The 23,256-nt window shown below is 35.5% G+C and overlaps 1 protein-coding gene across 2 annotated transcripts in view; it reads left to right on the top strand.

The window, feature by feature from the left end:
- STX7 (syntaxin 7) overlaps nucleotides 1-22,937 on the top strand; it is a 63,670-nt gene extending 40,733 nt beyond the window's left edge. For both annotated transcript variants that reach the window (XM_043962430.1, XM_043962429.1), the window contains exons 4-10: nucleotides 9,724-9,817; nucleotides 10,969-11,106; nucleotides 11,971-12,023; nucleotides 12,598-12,694; nucleotides 16,165-16,237; nucleotides 17,814-17,896; nucleotides 21,615-22,937. In XM_043962430.1, coding sequence (XP_043818365.1) covers nucleotides 9,724-9,817; nucleotides 10,969-11,106; nucleotides 11,971-12,023; nucleotides 12,598-12,694; nucleotides 16,165-16,237; nucleotides 17,814-17,896; nucleotides 21,615-21,713 — 637 coding nt within the window. In that variant the 3' untranslated portion in view covers nucleotides 21,714-22,937. The remainder of the gene's footprint in view (nucleotides 1-9,723; nucleotides 9,818-10,968; nucleotides 11,107-11,970; nucleotides 12,024-12,597; nucleotides 12,695-16,164; nucleotides 16,238-17,813; nucleotides 17,897-21,614) is intronic.
- Nucleotides 22,938-23,256: the final 319 nt, after the last annotated feature.

Genomic DNA, 23,256 nt, shown 5'->3' with positions numbered 1-23,256 from the left:
TTTGCTTTTGAAACAGGTGGTTTCAGGCTCTTATAGTAGAACCACAGGCATCTTGGGTCACCTCCAGGGCAAGGTCTCATCTAGTTCTGGAACTACTTTGAAGAACCATCTAGAAGACTTCTGGTAGGTTCCAGAGAAGCCCATTATGCCTGAAAGGGCTAAGGGGCTCTCTCTTTGTAGGCTGCTACAGATTGGATGGGGGAGCAATTAGATTCTGGGAAAGAATTTGAAGGTCAAATGATGGCATTCAGGGGATAATGGGAGTAAATGGTTCCCTTCTACCCTCTTCATGTCTAAAGAGGGGTAGGGGGCAGCTGGTGACCATCTCATTAATTTCACCTTCAAATGTTACTTGCCCCTTCTTACATTTTATTATTGTGTGTGTTGTTTAAAAAATCTAAATATGGGTCCTAATCTGCATTCCCCCCCCCCCAGTTTTTTGGAGAAACTCGCTGAAATCACTGATAGATTCAGCAAGAGTTTAGGCTTTTAAGGATTTATTAAAAGATATAAGATAGTGAAGAGAGAGAAAGATTGAGAACAGATTCCCTATAGAATGGAAGTCCTAGCTTTCCTAACAGCCCACATGAAGTCTTGCCACTAGGCCGATGTAACGCAAGCTCCAGTCTGCCAGGCCCGCCCCCCCCTTCCTACTTCCTGTCCTCCTCCCCAAAATGGGAGGTTCTTCAGGTTAATTGGTTGAGAGCGGTCTCCTATATCACTTTACAACTACATGGCGGGTTTACTATACCCCAAAATGTTGCTTTTGATACTAGAAATCACCAAATTTTTAATTAGTTGGAAACATTCAGTGTGAATAATCTCAAGAGAGTCTGGTTTAATATTATTATGTTTTCAAGGGAGTGAATTATATATAGAACACTATTTGAGATAGATAATGGGGGATTTATTCTGTATACATTCACATATATACTTATTGTCTTCTATATTAATGTGAGAAAATAAAATACTGATTTTATATTTGATTCCATTCTGTAATTAGTTCTGTGTTTCTTGGTCTCTGAGTTAAATTCAGAAGTTCATGAGTCTAGAAATTTAGTTTTGCTCTCTAAAAGTTGTTTCCCTATAAATTACTTTAATTGAAAGAAAAACATTATCTCTGTACCACTCACTGCCCTCATACAATGAGAAGAAATCTGCTCTCTTTGGAGGGTACAGGTAGATGCCAGGGAGTCTGGTCTATTATCTTTGCAGCACTGGCTGTCCTTCAAGAAAGCCTGGTCTGTTATTGCCATGACACTAACTATGCAGGCGGACATGACTGATGAACTTTCCATAACAACAAGATGGAAGGAGGTGTTGTTTCGAGTTCTGCATTCCAAACTTCCATGCGATCATATTGTTTTCCATCATCTATGTAACCAATCCTGTTGTTTTCCATCCGTGGTGCTTCCTGTTCTTTGATCTCTTGTACGTTTGAAAACTATGAGCCCCAGCTTGTGGTCTTAGCTTGCTTCAGAGCCCAAGACCCATTTTGTTGTTGACTACTATACTAGTCTCACCAATAAAATGAACATGCTCAGAACTGCATTGCCTCAGTTTACCTTAACTTATAAACATAACAAATATAAGGTCCTTATGAGTATAGATTGTGTCCTTCATTGTAATTTTATTCCCAGTGGGCACTTAACAAATACTTATTGATTGACTAGTGGAGTCCAAGTCCAAGAGTCAAGATACTTCTTGTTCCTTTTCTCTCTTGATAATTCCCATGGATAAGTCACTTCCCTACTCTGGGCCTCAGTTTTTTCATTTGTAAAATAAGATACTAAATCTCTAAGTTCCCTCCCAATCTAATGTTCTCTAATTTCAATAAGATATTTCACAGAATTCAGATAATATTAGAAATTATTTTTCAGAGGAATAACAATGTAAATAAAACTGGCATTTCATAGCCAACATATAGACAAAAAAGTAAAATGTATAAGAGAAAAAGGAAAGGATAAACAGCAGGGCCAAGTATGATTTGACAATTTGACTGTCTCCTCTTTCATTCCTATCATCTTAATATTTAGTAAGAGGTGACTGTGCCAGGGACTGTATTAGGTGCTGGGATCACAATACAGAAAACAAAATAATTCCCATCCAAAAGGAACTTAGACTTTGTTGAGAGAAAACAGCATATAGGTTGAAAAAATACAAAATGTATTCACAGTAGACACAAAGGTATTTTCAGGTAGAAGTTCAATCAACTGGAGGCAATAAAAAAAGAAAGAATATAAGGAGAGTTTGAATCTGAAGTCTTAGGGGAAAGCTCATGAAAACAAGGGATAGCTAGTTGGTGCAATGGATAGAGCACTGGCCCTGGAGTCAGGAAGACCCGAGTTCAAATCCAACCTTGGACACTCATCAGCTGTGTAACCAAGGGCAAGTCACTTAATCCTGTGTGCCTCAATTTCCTGAGCTGGAAAAGGAAATAGCAAACCATTCTAGTATCTTGGCCAAGAAAACCCTAAATGGGTTCCCAAAGAGGCAGGCATGACTAAAACAACTGAACAACAATTGAAAACAGAAGAAAATTTAATGGGAGTGATGAATTTTATGGTTGAAGCTATTTCAATGAAGTTAATACGGAATTAAAGTCTTAAATGTTTAGAATTGATCTCCATAGAATTTTTAATAAATCATAGGATTTTATAACTTTGTAACTTTTAAAAATTGAAAAATGAAGTAATAATTTAAATGACGATTAGACTTTATCCCCTCCATCCTACTCATCTATGAACCTATTGTGTGTAGGTTTAAAGATGGAAGGGACATATAGAGATCATCCAGGCCAATTCCTTTATTTTATAGATGAGGGAAAATCAAATGCCTTGTCTAGGGTAACAAAGAGAATAAGGAGCAGAGCCAAGATTATAAACCAAAGTCTTCTAACTACAAGTCCTATTATTACCTAACCTACTGTCACTGGAGAGAGGTTTTCTTATAATTTTTCATCTATATCAGGAATTTTAATATGAATAGTGTCTAGGACTATGTCAGGCACTAGGGATAAAAATGCAATGAATGAAATAATTCCAACCCATAAAGAGTTTACATTTGAATAGAGAAGATAACAATTATGTATGTTTGCGTACATGTAGGAGTATGTAATCCATATGTTCTGCCTCAAATCAGAAAAATACATACAATTAATTCTATTGAAAACACTAATATTAAGCCAGCTATTCTCTTAGGATTACTTACATTGAAAATATATTCCATGGGGCAGCTAGGTGGCGCAGTGGATAAAGCACAGGCCTTGGATTCAGGGGGGCCTGAGTTCAAATCCAGCCTCAGACACTTGACACTTACTAGCTGTGTGACCCTGGGCAAGTCATTTAACCCCCATTGCCCCACAAAAAAACCAAAACCCAAAACCAAACAAAAATATATTCCAATTTATTAAAAATACATTCACTTTTACTGTCTAAAGCAGCATTTGGGGCTAGATAAAAAAAAAAAATCCACCATCTAGGTGTAAGGGGCTGGAGTAACATACAAGTAAATGTATGCAAATGACAAGAAATATTTGATGGTATTCCTCTTAGAAGTTGTTTAAGCAATCTTCCATCTCTTTTTCCTGTTGGGCTTTCTTAGCATGATTAGGAAATGCCAACAAAACTTCAGCAAGTTGATTAACATTTTCATGTAGCAACTTATCAACCACCTGTCTTGTTTTTAGTTATACATGTGACAATGAATGGAAAACTTGTCTGAAGAATTTTTGCCCTGGAACCTTGAAATTTAATCAAAAAGATTCTAGACTGATAAAAGGAGGAGAAAGGAGAAAACTATAAGAGAATTGCATTAGTGATTTCCAGAAAATCATAGAAGTAAAATTCCAAAAAATTTAATAAATTCCATGAACTTGTTTTTCAATACACAAATATATCTTGACAAAAAAAAAAAATTGGTGAGTTTGGGAAACAGGTCACAAACCCAACAGAGAGGCATGATAGATAGTGATGATGGACTTCAGTTACCTGTACATTCACTGGAACTCTCATTACCAACAACAGAATAGCTAATAATTACTTAACTTTACTTAATAATTCTTTTATCCCTCAAAAGATGGAAGATTACCTACTAGTAGTAGTTCTATTCGGGATTTGATTCTCAACAAGGAGAAAGTGTTTGTTGGGGGTAATGTTAATGATAATATGTGTGCAAAAAGACAATTCTATTTTAGAATTTTGTTAAAGAAAGATAATATATACAGATATAATTTTAATATAGTATAGTTATATACCTCCTAGATTATGGGAAATTGGATTTCAAAATGTTCCAATAGAGAAAAGGGAAGATCCTTGTGCTGAATTCTGCCAGGGATGTTAGTCTAGGAAGAATGAGAAACTCTCAAGAATGAGATTCTTAAGACACAAAAAGGTGGAAAAAATGAAAATGGAGTGTAAAGAGATTTGTCAGGATGGATTGAGAAATCTTCAATCATTTTAGGTAATTTTAAGTACATACACAGAAGATGGAAGCCATAGCTGTTAATGGAAGTTGATCACAAAAGTGTGAATTGTTCCTGTGATAATAGTAGCAGGTTTAGTAAAGCCAAGAATGGGTTATAGCCAGTAAGGAAACCTAAGGACGAAAAGGCATTTTTAAAATACTATTTAGGGGAAGACAAGAGAGTGAAAGAGGACCACTGCTGAGAGTGGATGTGTCAATAACAAGTGACTAAGAGAAGAAAGAACTGCTTGACTCATACTTTGTTTCTTTTTACTCTAACTAGGAAATGACAGAATAAAAAGGGCTGGTAAATCAAGACAGAGAGACACAGAGAAAGAGACAGACAGATAGACAGACAGACTTAGATTCCCCTTGATGAGCTCAAATTACCTAGTCAGAACCACCCTTCTAAATTCCCTTTTCTATCCATTCTTCCAGGTTCTTAGCTTTGCCATTTTGCTTAACCCCCTCCTCTCCCTCACCCTTTCTATTCAGTCAGTAGCTAAATCTTGTCATTTCTAGCTCCATTTTATTCACACAACTCTCACCTTCATTTAGGCCTTCTTCACCTCTCATTTAAATTACCGCAGTGATCTCCTAATTGGCCCCTCTCTCATCTCTACATACTCTAGTCCACCTTTGACAAGTACTGCCAAAGTGATCTCTCCTTTGTGCAGTTTTAGCCATCTCATTTCCCTACTCAATAAAGTCCAGTGTTTCCCTGTTTATTTAAGGATAAAATACAGACTCTTTGGTTCAGCTTTTTAAAGCCTTACGCAACTTGGCCCCAATCTATCTTTATAGTTTCTTTGTAATTATTTCCTTGCCCAACCTCTGCAATTCTGCAATTTGGCCAGATTAGCCTTTTCTCTATTCCTTATTTACAGCACTTCATCTCCCATCTTTTGACTTTCACTCACTCACTGTCTCTCATGCCTGAAATGCACTTCCTCTTCACCTTTGTCTCATAGAATCTCTCTCTTCTATCAAGATATAACCTCAGCAATACATAAAACCTCTCCTTTTTCCCATAATTGCTATTTTTTATATCATTTCCTGATGCTCCTTAATACTAGTGTCTTCCCTATGTTGATAATCCCCAGTTTATCTTGCATATAACATTTTTATTAAACTGTGAGCTCTTTGAGAATAGGGACTGCCTTTTACTTTTTTTTTTCTGTATCCTCAGCACTTAGCATGTTTCCTGGAACTGTAGGTATTTAATACTTAGTAGTTGACTGGCTATTTTTATTCTCTTTATTTTAAGTTTCCTGGGAGTAGGCATTGTTTCATTCATTGTATACCCAGTGTCTATTATAATACCCAGCACACAATGGGTGCTTAATTAATTGTTTATTGGCTCAGTTCCTCACAAAATTGTAGAGTATATTATTAAAGGAATGGCTAATGAATCTATAGAGAAGATATTAGGTCTTTTTCAAGAACAAGCTAGGCTAGACCAACTCTATTCCCTTGATGAAAATATTAAATTGGAAGATCCGGGAAATGCTATACCTAGATTTCAGTAAAGCATCTGATAATATCTTATGACATATTTGTAGCAGAAATGGAGAGATGTAGGGAGACAATTATACATTTCAGTAGATTTGGAATTAGTTGAATGTTGAGATTCAGAAAGTAGTCATTTATGACTTAAAAAACATCTCATTGGAAAATCTCCTTAAGCCCTAGTAGAATATGACCACAATCTCTTCTTGGCTCTGAGCTATTCATTCAGTGATATAGATGGCATGTTAATCTGATTTTCAGAGAAGACAAAGCCATAGCTATCACAGTTGACAGAAACAGGATCTAAAACAGACCTATACAGGTTACAACCTAAGGTCAATTCTAATAAGATGCGATTTAATGAAGACAAAGGTCAAATTTTACAGTAGTTCAAAATCTCAATATAATCTCTCATACATGGGTATGAGATAGGAAAGGTATGGTAAGATTGTAGTTCTAGTGAAAAAAAATCTAAATAGTTTTAGTAGACTACAACCTCAATAAAACTCAATTATATGATAGGGCAGCCCAAAAAATGGGCTAAAATATATGAGGTGTCTATACACACTCTGTACTGCCTCACCCCTCTCTTAAGGGTGTGTGGATATCTGCTCTGGGCTGGCTCAGTCCCTTCAACCCACTCTCATTAGCAGGTCTGATTTCCCGCAGAAACACCCTTTGAATTCTCCCAAGGCCCTAGGGGTTATCTTGTTAAAGGGGAATACAATCCCTCTACTCATCAGTTTAACTCAAATCTTTACTGAGGCATTTCTATTTATCAGATGCAATAATAAGATGATTAGATCTTAAACATAAAATCTTTTTTTTTAAATAAAATTATTTTATTATTCCAGTTACATGTGGAGATAGTTTTCAACATTTGTTTATATACGCTTTCCAATTTCAAATTTTTCTCCCTCCCTCTCCAACATAAAATCTTTTTAGTGATATGGCAAAGGAAAGAATATCATGGGTAATATTGGTTCACATTCTCCTGCCATTATACTTAGCTAGCTACAATGGGGTAGGCTGGGTAGACACTTGTAAGCCTCTGGCAGGGAAACATATGAGGGAAGAAAAGTCATGTACTCAGCACAGTTCACAGCTCTGCACTGCAGGCTTTGATTCTATGGTCCATTTAGCTATGCTACAGAAAACAGCTTCTCTGCTGATCCCTACCACTCTCCAGCTAGGCAGATCTTCTAATCTATTCTCCAACCTGATATAGCCTTTACAAATGACAAATAGAGCTTTCAATTGACAGTCCTCTTTAAAAAGTAATTAAGAGGAGGCAGCTAGGTGTAGCAGTGGATAAAGCACCGGCCCTGGATTCAGGAGGACCTGAGTTCAAATCCGGCCTCAGACACTTGACACTTACTAGCTGTGTGACCCTGGGCAATTCACTTAAACCCCATTGCCCTGCCCAAAAAAAAAAAAAAAGTAATTAAGAAAGTGCGGAGAAATACAACACTCATCAGGCTGACTCCATCTGGGCCATATAGTCCAATCTTGTCTATTTATTAGAATACTATTCTGTCCAAATAGTGGCAAAACTGCTCAAGTTGACTTCCTGAGTGAGGCACACCAACCTGATGTGGGAGGTGAGTTTAATTGATCATATTCACTGTGAGGCATCCCAAAGAATTATAAGACTCAATGACTCAGTTTCCCAAGTTTTATTGCAATACTGTGAGTAAACACAGGTAGAGTACCATGGAGGTGTCTGTTGAATAGGGGGATCAAAATGGTTATATTTTTAATCAAAAAAATAATTGATCATCTCCTCATTATCATAATCTCCACCTCAAGGAGGTACAGGGGAGGGCCTCTCCTAATTTGGAGTTCCTGGGGATTTAAGCCAACCCCCTCCGAGGCAAGTACCTTTTTTCCTAGGAGGTGTGTTTTGAGGGTTTACACACCATAAGGTGAATCTGGGGACAAATTTGGCCTTTTCTGCACATGTTACCTCAACTTGCCAAGGTCAGAGTATCCCTGTGTTTTTCATTCTTAGACCTAGTTTCTGGGTATTAACATTTATCAGTTAGGATTTCTATAACCTGTCTCTTTATGTCTTTGACACTCTCTGTGGGACCAAGAACAAGTCATTTATACTCTAAGAAGCTCCATTTCTTTATCTGTTTAATGGGGATAATATCCATAGGACTGCCTTGCCCTGGCTCATTGAAATAATACAAATAATTTTTTTAGCAAACTTTAAAATCCATACATATGTCAGCTTTCATCATTATTACTACCAACTACCCAATTATAGTCAACTGGAATGCCTCCCTGGCACCATGGACAGCTGCTCAGGCTGTAAATATATTGTACAGCTACTGGGTACCTATGAGTACCATAGCTTTGAATTTTCTAGTGTCATGATTTCCATGTGAGTCGCTCTAACTCAAGTAATTTAGTTGTTAGAATGCATAGAAAGTTTTAACATTGAGTTCCATAATGGTTTCCATTAAAACTAAAGTCCAATTCAAAATAATTTAGTCTTTAGAAGTTCAGTAAACCTCCTTAATGTTTTCATTCTGGCAAATTGAACTGTGATTTCCAAGGTTTAGGAATGGCTTTCTAGCTACAAGAAGAACTACCGGGTACAGTCCAAAAAGTTACCTAAATGTTCATTTATTTTTATTTTATTTGCGGGGCAATGAGGGTTAAGTGACTTGCCCAGGGTCACACAGCTACTAAGTGTCAAGTGTTGGAGGCTGGATTTGAACTCAGGTCCTCCTGAATCCAGAGCCGGTGCTTTATCGACTGCGCTACCTGGCTGCCCCAATGTGCATTTTTAATACTATGATCTCCAGCTCATGTGTTTTTTCCCCCAAATTGTCCTCTCCTTCAAAGTTATATATTGTTTTTACCAGTGTCTCTATACAGATAATATTAATGCAGTCTTAATTATTTGCAACCATTACACAAATAAAATGAAACCTTAGATAATTCTTCTCAAAATCATATAGGAGGGGGCAGCCAGGTGGTGCAGTGAATAGAGCACTTTCCCTGGATTCAGGAGGACTTGAGTTCAAATCCAGCCTCAGATCCTTGACACTAGCTGTGTGACCCTGGGCAAGTCATTTAACTCTGATTGCCTCACCAAAAAAAACCCCCAAAACAAAACAAAACAAAACAAAAAAATTCATGTAGGAGGGCAGCTAGGTGGTGTAGTAGATAAAGCACTGGCCTTGAATCCAGGAGGACCTGAGTTCAAATCCAGATTCAGACACTTGACACTAGCTGTGTGACCCTGGGCAAGTCACTTAACCCTCATTGCCCCGCAAAAAACCAAAAACAAAACAAAAAAACACGTAGGAAAAAGAGAACAGGACTATGAGTCATGAGGCATAGCTTTAGTCCAGGTTTTCTTACTAAAAAGATGCTTGTACTCAGGTAAGTCACTTGTCCTATCTGGCCCTTAGTTTCTTTATCTGTAAAATGGCAGAGCTGATCTAGGTGAACTCAGAGGCCCCTGCCACCTCTCATATTCTATAGTTCTCAGGTTACTGACTAGTTTTTATATCCATCTTGCAGGGATTAAAACCCTTAAGCAGAATGGCTGCTCAGTATTTATCATATAATAGACCTCGTAGCATGTTTTTTTCTGCAATCTTTTGGTGCCATCTTTAAACAGTTTTTCTGTATAAAACCAAACCATTCATTGGAATTGGTTAGGGCAGCAGAGTTGTTGACTTAAATGTATTCCTGGACTCTTTGGCTATAATAATTTTGTTTTCTCACTAGGCAACAGAAGCAACAGTATACAAACCAACTTGCCAAAGAAACAGATAAGTACATAAAAGAGTTTGGATCTTTGCCCACCACCCCAAGTGAACAGGTATTGAGCTTTTAGACATGTTGGTAATATATTTGCAATAAAATCGATTATTAAAATGTGTTGTGATATATTTTAAAAGTACATTGACCACCAGTTTTTTTAAATATTAGTTTACAGAGAAAAACATCTTTCTGATCAGTAGCTCTGATCCATAATTAACCATATACATGATGCTTCCTTTCCTGGTTCTCCAAACACTTTGTAATTCAAACCTTACAGATTAGGGTATTCTTTTTTTCCCCTCCTATATTGCTTTGTTTGTATAATGTAAAGGTGGCAGGTATCACCAAGATAAGTTTATTGGGTGTTTGTTTTTAAGAAAAAGGTGCTAAAACCATGAAATTAACAACTAGCTTTTACGTGGAAAATGTAAGTTTGCAAAGAGTTTTATAAGTCACTCCATTTGATCCTCACAATAAATCTGTGAGGTAGGTGCTATTATTATTCTCATTTTCCAGATGATGAAACTCAAGGTTAAGTGACTAGCCCAGGGACAAACAGTGTCTGAGGCAAGATTTGAACTCAGATCTTCCTGATTCCAAGTCCAGCACTCTATCCACTGTGCTGCCTAGGAAAGGGAATAAGCATTTATAATAGAGTGCCTATTATGTGTCAGACACTATGCTAAACATTTATATAAATATTATCTCATTGGATCCTCACAACAAACTTCCTGTTATTATCCCCATTTTATGGTTTGAGGAAACAGAGGCAAACAGAGGTTAAATGACTTGTGTGGGGTCACACAGCTAGTAAATGTCTGAGGCCAGATTTGGACTTAAGTCTTCTTGATTCCAGGCCCAGCACTCTATCTGCTATAACACTTAGCTGCATAGTAGGCATGGGGTGAGAAATGTAGCAACCTGGAAATGCATAGCACATGGGGATGCTGACAAAAACCATTCATCCATTTTTTTCATTCAACAGTTACTAAATTTTTATCACATGCAAAGTAATGTGCTAAGGGCATTTCAGAGCTAAACAATGACCTCGTGGTCTTGAGAATGTCTTTGTATTTTGCCAATGGAAATTTATTTCATTAAGTGACTAAATATGAGTTTGGAAATAGTAGAAAACAAAACATAACAAAATGTTAGCACATCTTGTAGATTGGATAGCTTAATTATAGTCAACCTATTTTTCTTTTGCAGCGTCAAAGGAAAATACAGAAAGATCGCCTAGTTGCTGAATTCACAGCTTCACTAACAAACTTTCAGAAAGTCCAAAGACAAGCTGCTGAAAAAGAGAAAGATTTTGTTGCCAGAGTAAGAGCCAGTTCCAGGGTCTCTGTAAGTATTTGAAAATTCATGGTTAGAATAAAAATATCATGATGCTTTCTAAGGATTGCATACTGTGTATATCAGTCCTTGATCATTTTGTGTTTGACAAAAAATTCACTTGTTCAGAAGATGTGTATTGAACACCTACAACATACAAAGTGAATATTTTGGTGAATCCATTCTTTGGCAGTTTCCAGATTTGAAGATGCATGTGGACTAAGCATATTCTGAAAGTATTTTTTTTTCTCTTTGCTGCCTAATTATAGAATCAATGGAATAGAATGCATTCTGCAATTATTATAGCCTATGTTCATAGACCACCTCTGGCTTGGACATGGTTCAACCCTAAACTTGAATTTCACAGTGAAGTTTTCTGTATGAAATGATGCTGACATTCAGTTTTCTGGGTTGTGTGATTATTATGAAGAGTTTTCAAGTAAATTGATTAAAGATGTTGTGTAGATACAAATAAAATTAATATAACTGTGAAGAATGCTTTTGGTAGATTCGGAATTCAAATCACAAACATTTCAGAGTTAATCTGATTTAAATTTGTCTTAGAAAAGGAATAGAAGTGATAATATCAATGATAATGATTTCAAGGAAATATGCTACATTTAGTAAATTAGTATGTGTCATTTATGCTACATAGCATATGTTTTGAATACATTGCTAAGTGACCCCTTAGGGTTTTTTGTGTTTCTTTTAATAGGTTGAATTTTTTTAAAATGTTGGTTTATGACAGCATATACTAAGTTTCTGTTTACAATAACTTTCATAATTTTAGTAGAACTAATTTTTTCTTCTCTTCCTTTTTTTCTCTTCTGTCCTCTTTTCCTTCTTCACATTTCATCTTTTCATTAAATCACACAGGGTGGTTTTCCTGAAGATAGCTCTAAAGATAGAAATCTTGTGTCTTGGGAAAGGTAGGTGAGAGCCCTACCATTATGGTAATTAAAAGATATGTTCAAATTTGTAAGTGTTGTAGTGAAATGAAACCCTCTGAGCCAAAATTAAAACTTTGAATATAGTGTCTCACAGAGATGATAATAAATTGAAGACAAGTGTTGAATGTTCATTCCTTAAAGAAAATTTTTCAGAACAATTATCATCTTTAAAACACTTGGATGAAAAGCATTTTAGTTTAGTGGAAGTTCATAAGGCATAAATTATGGTTGACAACTGGTAACTGATCTTATTTCTTTAAATGAAAAGTATGCCAAATGTACAGTGGATTAAATCATGAGGAAATAATCAGCTTTCAGATATACTTCTTAGAATCATAAAAATGAGACTATGATCAATATGGATTGAGATAACATAATATGTCATCAGTGGAGAGACAGATTAATTTGGCATATTTCATGTTTACATTGGTATTTTAAGAAAACTTTCACATAAACTATTCTAAACTAGTAAATCTACATACATAAAATATGAATCTAATTAGTTTTTTTTCCTTCTAAATCTAACCTGTGTTTTCCCTCCCTCTTTTTCTAGTCAAACCCAATCCCAAGCTCAGCTGCAGGATGAAGACATTACAGAAGATGATCTGCACCTTATTCAAGAGAGAGAATCTTCCATTAGGCAGCTCGAAGTAAGCTATGGTGTTCTGTTCAGCTATAACAGCCAATTCTACTTGCAGTAAGGTCTTTCCAGGGCTGTTTTGGTGCCTTAAAGATGAGTTGTGAGTTAAAGAGAGGAAAGGACACAAAATGATGTAAGGGAAAAATATAAGCAAGTCTTCTTTAAAGCATAGACATTAAAAAAATATATATATATATATTTTTTTAAGAAATGTAGTATTTTGGAAATTGGTATCTCAGAGCCACACTCTGCCAATACCTTTCTCCCCATGAGAAGTCCAAGGATTTCTTTCATGGTTTCCCTTCCCCTTCCTCTAAATAAACTACTATCTTATTCTAACTGCTTAAAAAAAAAAAGAAAAGAAAAGAAATGTAGTATTTTGCTTAGAAAAGCAAGATGTACTTAGACAAAAGATGCAAGGCCATAAGACATTTATGGAAAAAATGCAGGGTCTGGAGGAATCTATTTTTCTTCTACTAGTGACCCACTTATTTTTTTCCAAATATTTTCTAAGCACCTAGTATATGAAAAACATTAAATCTAAGCACTGGGGAGGCATAAATGAAAATTTATGTCACTCTGATTCTCAAAAAAGCTTATTATCAAATGGTGAGGAGTTGGGGGGCAGGGTGAAGAATAAGATATTTATATAAATATGATAACAGAGTAGGACATTCTAGAGACAAAAGAGGGTTCCTAAGAGTGCTATGAGAAATTTGGAGATGGAGAAGGGGAAAATCTAATAGGGAGAGAACGTAGGAGGAGCTTCATGAAGTATCTTGTCTTTGAGTTGGACCTTTAAGGAAGGGAATGTATGTACTTAGATGCCCTCTACTGGATTAAAATGAATACTGTTGTTTGGAAACCTTTAAAAGGTTTAAAAGGAATGAATTTTCCTATGGGACATTTCATGGCTCTATGATAATTGATGAGATCAAAAGACATTTTGTGTCTTAATTTTATTAATAATAAGTAACTAACATACTTTTGGAAGGTATCACATAGAGAATAGGATAGTGGAAAGTGCTCTGGACTTTGAATCAAAGGACATGGTCTCAAATCTCTTCTCTGCTACTCACTCCCTATATGTGAATTTGAGCAAACTATTTAACTTTTGGACCTTTATTTTTTCATTTGTTAAATACAGAGGGGGCTTAAATGATCTCTGTATAAATCTGAACTATTAGGGTCATTATTACTATTATGATTCTATAATAAACTTTTATGTTTTAAAGGTACATTAAAATCACTTGATTTAAAATAATCCAGATGATAATGCCTTTTTCTTAATTCATAAGAGAAGCACCCAGCTCGGAATCAGCAAAACTTGGATTCAAATCCTACTTTTGATACTTACTAATTTTGTGACTCTGGGTGAGTCAGTATCTATGTGTCTAGGATTTATCTAATTTATAGATGAGTAACAATTTGTGCTCTTAGAAGGAGTTCCTTCATAGACCATATCATAGATTGTTTGCTTTTGCTTTTCCAACAACAACAATGAAATAAAGCATTTATTAAGCCCTACCATGTGCTAAGCAGTGGGGATACCAAGAAAAGCAAAATATAATTCCTGCTTTCAGAAGGCTCATTGTCTAATGGAAGAGAAAACATGCAAACAACTATGTACAAACAAGGTATTTGTAGGTGCTTATTAATGCAAACAATGAATCCTCTGAACTGGTTGTGTACATTTGAATACACATTAATCAAAGTTATAATTAGATAAAGGCAATTGGTTTAAGCCCAGTGGGAATATGCGGTGTGAATTCAAATAATGTGACATTTTAGGTGACTAATTATTCTCCCTAATCAGGATCTTGATGTATATATACAGAACAAATTGACTATAATCTCTGAAGGAAGGCATTAGCATTAATATAGCTAACATGGATAGATATAACCTACATTAATGAAAGCTCTTTGAAGTCCTCGATAATTTTAAAAGCATAAAGGTATCCCAAGGCCAAAAAGGTTGAGAGCTGCTATTCTAGATACTATGCTTTTGTGATTGGAAACAAAGATGGACTTTGTTTTTTACAATATTGATTTATATTGAACTTATAGTGCCCTCCAAACAAACAAAAGTCATGACCTATTATCTGACCATGTTTTCCCCATTCTTACTCTGCAACTAATTTGCTATCATTTATTTGTTAGTTTGTTTATGCAGGGCAATGAGGGTTAAGTGACTTGGCCAAGGTCACACAGCTGGTAAGAGTCAAGTGCCTGAGGTCAGATTTGAACTCAGGTCCTTCTGAATCCAGGGCTGGTGCTTTATCCACTGTGCCACCTAGCTGCCCCCAACTAATTTGTTTTTAACCCAGGTGTATCCCACTCCCAGGTCAAGAAATCCAAATCTTGTTCTCAAACAACATATTCCTAAGTGGCTGTTCCCTTCATAAAGTGCTAGTCTTTTTTGAAGCCTCTATATTCATTTGGCAGTGGTGAAGAAAACACCACCTGTGTGTCCTTACAGTCTTGGTTTCTTCCTCATAACTTTATAATCCCTTAATAGTGCTTTTTAAATTTCTTCTGGCAATATTATCCCCATGTGAGTCATCAAGTTGGGTACTGGTTTTTCCGTTTCAGAAAAATTGTCATGTTCTTTCTTATGTCCTGGATATGTGCCCTTGTTGAGAGAGGCTTATAATCAGAGCCATCACCATTATTGCTGAAGTCAGTAAGCATGGTGGTGGGAGATATGGGGCGTGTCATAGAGGTCATTTGATGGTGAGGTTTTGAAGAGAATTAATATAAGTAAGCATGGATTCCAGAGAGGGCAGAGTCATTGGATGACAGTGGTAAAAACAAGTTCTAAAAAGGGGTATTCAAGAGATAAAGGAATAGTGTGACCTTTCTATTTCTGCCATTGTGCAGGTGACAGAAAGGAAGTGGGCCAATGGGAGTGGTGAAAAGCCAGACTTTAGCTAAAGCAAAGAAATGGAAATGAAACTCATGGACAAAGTTTATGGTATTAAATAGTTTATCATAAAATAGAAGTTCCAGTAAGTATAATGGAAAGGGAGAATGGAGAATGGAGGAGAGGAATAGATTGTGTCGTGTAGGACTTAGAGCATAAGGTAAGTAACACGGTAGGGAAGAATTTCTTTTTCTTTGCATAGAGCAGCAGTTGCAAATAATAGAGTTTATAAATAAGTAGAAAACTTATTAATGGTAGAGGAGGAAGCAATGTGTATGAAACAGTCCTAAGAATTTCCATTGTAGGAAGCAGGATGGTATGTTCAAGATGATTAAAAAGCCACTATAAACCATACTTCAGGAAAACTAGACTCTGCTGATGAGTGCTTCAATACAGTAGTAACTTTTCCCATGGAATTATATATAGTATTAAAGATTTAGAGCATATACTGATGTACAAATGTGTGTATTTTGGGGGGAGTTCAAGATAGTAGGAATGGGGTGGTGTGAGGTCTTAGTTTCTGCTACTAACTAACTACTATATCCTTTCCCCATCAGGCTGATATTATGGATATTAATGAAATATTTAAAGATTTAGGAATGATGATTCATGAACAAGGAGATGTGATAGGTAAGCACATATAATTTAGATGTATCAACATAAGGTTGATTTCACAAATGGTTTCTCCCTGGTTTTACTTTTTTTCTTTCCTTTTGCTCCCTTGGGGGAATCCATTAACCCCATTTCTGTATCTCACAGGATTTTATGTTGACTGTGCTGTTTAGTTCCAGCACTTTGCATGTATTGGGATAGACTTTGTTTGGGCTTGTATTTGTTGGAGGCACCAGTAATTGCTGGCGGTAGTGAAAGGCAGCAGAGGCTGCTGCTGCTGCTGCTGTTCTGAGTCAAAACTTCTTCAGGCCCCTTCCTTCCTATCCCAACCTCACTTTGAATTGACCTAACAATTAACTTTGTTTTGGTTATCTTGACTCAGTCTCCTTGGAAATCTGGGATTTGGTGGATTAATCCTGCATTGCTTTTGAGAAAAGAGAATTATTTTATTTACAAGCATTTTTTCTTTTTCTTTTAAATTACATTTGCCTTTTAAAAGTAAATAAATGGCATTTGTTGCCTTCAAATGATTTTTAAATTGAGTTACTTTTGTAAAAGTCCTGTAACAGACTTATTTCCATCGTATCTGAAATACAAAAATATATATATTAAAGGTAACATAATGCAGAGGAAAGAACACTGGGTTTGGAGTCAGAGGTTGTGGTTTTGAATCTATTATTCACCACATGTAAATCTGATCACTGTAGCCCCCTTTTACTACTTCAACAGGACACTGAAAAAAATCCCAAGAATTTATAGGGTTAATCTGAGGCTGAATATCTGGTAAATGACACAATTTCCTGTTCCTTTTATCTTTAATAATTATATATATATGTGCATGTGCATATGTGTGGGGGGAGAGGGAGAGAGAGAGAAATAGAACATAATCTTTCTAATCCAGGAATTTGCTACCTGAAACAGACCATATCTGAATGGCAGACATTTAGTCCTTAAAATCATATAACATATGTATAGCACTTTACAAATTTTAAAGTGCTATATAGATGCTAGCTATCATCATTATCATCGTCTTTGTTGTTGTTATTCTTATCATTAAAACGAGGGAATGGTACAGATTGTGCTGTTTGGTACAATTTAACATTTACATTTGGTGTCCATACTTTCTTTTTCCTAAATGAAGTATCATTCTTGGGAAGGATGAAATGTTATTTCGTTTCTATTCAATAAAGACCTCAATGATGGGACAGAGATGGGAATAAATTGTTCGGTTCCAGGTGGTGATGAGCCCTGATATTAATTACCACATTTAGTATTCTATTTTGTGGGAGTTCTTGGAGATTGATAGAATGAGAACTAGAATTCCATTACAAATTTAAATGATCATATTTTTTATTCTTTATTCATTTAATTCATTATTGACCTTGAGTCATTTTAATGATAAACAATAATGGCTAAAATTTTGAAACTCAGATCACCTCAAACTTAGGTCAACTTTGAGTAAAACTGCTAGTTTTGAAAATCAAAGACCTCAGTGACTTTAGTTGAGTGAAGAGAAATGCTTGGGGCCAATTCAGAATTGGAAAATACACCTGCAGAGCATAATTAATGTACACATGTCTGTGTTTTTCTAAAGACAGCATAGAAGCCAATGTAGAAAATACGGAGGTACATATCCAGCAGGCAAACCAGCAGCTATCAAGGGCTGCGAATTATCAGGTAATGATGCAAATTCATATGTCTCTATCATAATATCCAATATTAATCTTTCCAGTTATATTTTTGGTTTCTTTTTATTTTTTTAAGCAACTTAAAATAAGAACTTTAAAAAAGGGAGGAATTTGGAGAATTACAGCTTAATAAAATAGAAAAGAGCTTGGAAAGAGGACTGGTCAGTTTCATAACTTATTTCTTTACATGCCATCAGCATGACTGCTAACTGTAGGCATAGCTATTAACAGTAGGAGAGAGCGGTTGGAATACAAAGCTGAATTGTCTTTATAACTCAAGGCTAGGTTAGCTCATTTAACTGTAGCAAATACAAGTGGAACTCTACTACTCCCTGTCGATGAACATTTCTCTTTTCTCCCCTTCCCTTTTACTCCACTTTCTCCTTTCTATTTTTTCCTCTTTTTTGTCTATTTTCTTGGGCCAAATAGTGATAACCACAGCATTGTGTAATAGCCTGGGGGACTAAAGTAATTGCTGCTCTCTATCTTAGAATGATTCCTCTAGGTTATTCAGAAAGTACACTGGCAGACAGGTAGGTAAGCTCTGTGGAACCCAACCAAGTATTATTAGTTTGGTCGGTGAATGTTAGACATTTTCTAGTTCATTTTTTAGCATGTACATGTGTGCACACATACACACACACACACACACACACACACACACACACACACACACACCACACACCCCTCAAGAAAAAAAATAAAACCACCATTATGTTGATTTAAGAGTTCCTGTGAAGGGATTGAGTTCTGGTCCACACATATGCAAAGAACTGTATTGTAACCTGAAGAATTAGGTCTCAGAGAATCCTATAAAGTAGCTGGAGACCTTGCCATACTTGTTGATTGGAAGTTTTTTGTTTTTTTTTTTTCATTTACCTCACTCAGGGCCCTAGAGTGCAAACTGACAGTCCTTTTATTTAAAAACAAGCAAATGGGCAGCTAGGTGGCACAGTGGATAAAGCACCAGCCCTGGACTCAGGAGGACCCGAGTTCAAATTTTACCTCAGACACTTGACACTTACTAGTTGTGTGACCCTGGGCAAGTCACTTAACCCTTATTGCCTCACTGCCCTCCCCCCCCCAAAAAAAACCCCACAAATTAAAATAAAAAAAAAAAAACAACAAGCAAATGGACAAACATTTTCTTAGTTCCCTCAAGTAAAAGCAATTTTCTAGCTGGTTAAAAGCAATTCAGAGGGGCAGCTGGGTGGTGCAGTGGATAAAGCACTGGCTCTGGATTCAGGAGGACCTGAGTTCAAATCCAGCCTCAGACACTTGACACTAGCTGTGTGACCCTGGGCAAGTCACTTAACCCTCATTGCCTCACCAAAAAGAAAAAAAAAAAGCAATTCAGGAATATAAAAACCATTTTAGAATTTAAAACAGGTGACTATGGTAGACTGAATCTGGAAGGGAGAAGGCTTTTCATTTTTTATTTTTTTTTGCATTAGATCCCTGATTTTAAAACTACTCCACTGTGAGAGCTATTCTCACATGACTTGGAAGTTGCTATAAATCCTTATTACAATAGTATCCAAGGACTTTCCCTACTGAAGAATAGAAACCTGTTCACATAATCATGAAGCTTAGTTTAAGTTTAGTATCTGAAAAAGAGAAACAGATTAAATGAGGTTAGGATTTAGGATCCTTATCTCTTAAAATACTACTGTTTATTCACATAGGCTCATCATTTTTTCTGAGCTTACCAAATGATAGAATTTTATAAAAGACACCAGAATTTTGGAGATTTCACTGAATTTAAAACATCTAGGGTTTTGGGGTTTTTTGGGGGTTTGTTTTTGTTTGTTTTGTTTTTTTTTAGGGGCAGGGAGAATGGGAAGTAATTGTATCTCTGGGATTCTTAAAGTCCTCCTAGTTTAAAGGCTTATTTTTAGCCTTTGTGGCATTCATGTTCCCCATGGAATAAATTAACGAATCTTTCTATTCCTTTTAAAAATAAGAAAAATGACTCCTGCATGTTGTTGTGATATTTCAAGACATGGAAGAAATGTGAAAATCTGTTTCTGAGTCCAGATCGAAGAAATGGAACATAATTCCTAACCATGGACATGGGAAGGGGCAGCCCCAAAATGTCTTTTGCTGTCTGATGTATCAGTTAGGAATGTTTGTTTTACACCTTTATTTGTGGGTTACAACTTTTAACTTGGCTTCTATAGTACCGATAGGAGAGATATTGACAAACATATTATATTTGCATTAGAAAAAAATGATAAATTTTGACAATACAGCTCGTTGCTCTTGGGCCAAAATTCAGACTCCTGGGTTCTCATGATTCATTATAAAGTAATTCCTTATCAGCATGGCAATAAACCTGTAATTTAGGTAACCTCATTATCTTTTATTATATTGACATGGTTCAGCCATGCAGTTAATATCTTTCCTAGTAAGTCTTTCTTTACTTCTATAATTTTTGTAATTCTATTCATTTAAGTCCTAAATCTGTCTTGCTAGGTTGATATCCTAGGTGTTTTGTAGATTTGGTTGTTATTATGAATGAATTATTTTTAGTGTTTCCCTGCTGCATTTCATTAGTAATATACAAAAAATACTACTGATTTTTGTGGGATTCTTCTATCCTGCTATTTTACTGAAGCTACTGTTTCAGTTAATTTTTTTAGATTCAATGTCTAGGATTCTCTAAGTACACCATTATATTGTCTTCAGATGACAATAATTTTGTTCCTCTTTTGTCCATGTTTATTCCTTTTATTTCATCACTATAGCTCATATTTTTATCATAAAAGTATTTTATTCTTTTCTAATATATGTAGAAATAGTTTTCAACATTTGTTTTTATAAGATTTCTAGTTTCGAATTTTTCTCTCTCCCTCCCTCCCCCCTCCCCAAGACAGCAAGCAATCTGATATAGGTTATATATGTACAATCACATTTATGCATTAGTTATGCTGTGAAAGAAGAATCAGAACAAAAGGGAAAAACCTCAACAATAACAAAAAAACAACAACAGAAAAAGTAGAAACAGTATGGTTCAATTTGCATCTAGATTCCACAGTTCTTTCTTCTGGATGTGGAGAGCATTTTCCATCATGAATCCTTTGGAATGAATTATCTTGGACCCTTGTATTGCTGTATAGCTCATATTTCTATGACAAGAGCAAATAGAATGCTGATGATGCCCTTGTTCCTTTGTGTACTTGATGTTTTGGGTAGGGTGTCTTGTGTTTCTCCATTATAGATAAGGTTAGTCTAGATTCTAATATTTATCATATTAAGCAAATGCCTACTCCTATGCTTTTTAACTAACACCTAAATTTAAGAAACAAGTAATTTCAACACAACTGTGAAGTTTATGGACTCTATTCAAGTGTTTCCTAAATTATTATTTTTTTAATTTAAACCCACTCAGTCTCTACCTAGAAGTTCCTTAAATTTGAAGAATTGTTACTGTTAAGAAATAGAAACTTGATTACAGTTTTAATTTAAGCATATTTTTTGGGGGGTAAGTAAAATAATAGCAAAACAGAAATTGAAGAGAGTTGTTTAGAATGTTATTTTAAGATATAAATAACAATACTTTTCTTTTCTCCAAATAAGATAGAATCGACATCTGAGTTTTATTTTTCTGTTGGTTGCAATATAAGTACTATATGCTAGGCTTACAGAGCTAAAGCACACAATGACTGTTTTCATCCTGTGTGTGTGTGTTTTTTTTCTATCTGCAGCGCAAGTCTCGAAAAACTCTGTGCATCATCCTTTTTATTGTTGTCATTGGATTGGTGATTCTTGGAGTCATCATTTGGGGATCTTTGAAAACAAATTAAAAGGAAGGCACTATTGCACTACATCATCTAAATTATGTAGGGAAATTCCTATAATTGTAGTTTTTATCATTGTATAGCTGTTGAGTAAATGATGGTTTCCATAACCTTGTCATTTTTATTTGAGGGGAAGTTTCCTTTGGTTTAATACGATATTTTCTAATGAAATGTTTTCTAAATTTTTCTGCAGTTGTCACATTCTTCAATTGAGCAGTTACTGAATTATTGTCCATTTTCAAATTGACTATTGTCCCATTATTTAAGTTGTTGACTGTTAACTTAGTTTTTGTTATTAAAAACTCTTGTGTCATTTGTGCATCTCTATTGCTGAACATACTTGTACCTAACTTTCTGTTGGCCTGAGAAAAAATATCTGATTTTGATTGCAGTTTGGGCTAGTGGAGGAAATATTGTCACACAATGTAAAAACTTAGTTGACAGATCTCTCTCTGTGCTGCTTAGTTCAAGACATAAGATGCCAACATTCTCTTTCTTGGATGATTCGTTCTTTTGATACTTGTATTAACCCTGAAAAACAACATATGGACACCTTCTTAATTTGTCTCATACCTCTGATGTGTATTTATTAAGCATTTGCTGTAGCGTGCCTGGTAAATACCTCTACTGTGAAGGGCAGTGGTGATGACATAGGCTGTATCTAGCTCTTAACTCTATTTGGGAAGTATAATCTTTGTAAATGTTTACTGTGTATTTGGAGGAAAAATTATGAAGATGCTATATCTGATAATTTTTGGATTGCAGAAAGCTCAAACTTGCTGTATGACTGACTCTACCGAAAACAACCACCCAAGTTTTTTTGGTGGGTTCTTACTTATCTTCCCTCCTTTCTGGCTGGGAAGTGACTATGTTCATGGATCCAAATTGCCATCATTAAATAACACTGGTTAGTTCGACATGGTTTAATTGTTTTGTTCTTTCTTGTTTGTGCCATTTTGTACCATCCTTTATTAGAATGGGGATTAATTGTTTTGCCAATGAACCCACTAGGCTTTTTAATCAATGTTGTTGTAGTGCAATTATTTGAAATATTGTAAAGTGGATTCTTTCAACTTTGATTCTGTATTTTATAATGTTCTTGTACAGCAGTTTAATAGTGAATGCACTATTTACATGACAAGCTATGAGACTTTAATTGGAAACGAATAAAATTAACTAATTTAGTGTAACTATGCAGCCAAAAATAAAGATAATTTAAATTGTCTTGGATTCAGTTTCTTGACTCTTTTCCTCTTTAAAAATAAAAGGGATAGGGGCAGCTAGATGGCGCAGTGGATAGAGCACTGGCCCTGGAGTCAGGAGTACCTGAGTTCAAATCTGGCCTCAGACACTTAACACTCACTAGCTGTGTGACCCTGGGCAAGTCACTTAACCCCAATTGCCTCATTAAAATAAATAAATAAATAAACAAACAAATAAATAAATAAACAAACAAAAGGGATGCAGTATAACACTCCTATTTTATAGACATTCTCCTTACAGGCTCCGTTTACCTGGAAATATTTTTACATTATAAATTTTAAAAATT

The sequence above is a fragment of the Dromiciops gliroides genome, chromosome 4, assembly GCF_019393635.1.
Source record: "Dromiciops gliroides isolate mDroGli1 chromosome 4, mDroGli1.pri, whole genome shotgun sequence".
NCBI lineage: Eukaryota > Metazoa > Chordata > Mammalia > Microbiotheria > Microbiotheriidae > Dromiciops > Dromiciops gliroides.
This window is presented reverse-complemented; position numbering and strand designations above follow the sequence as displayed.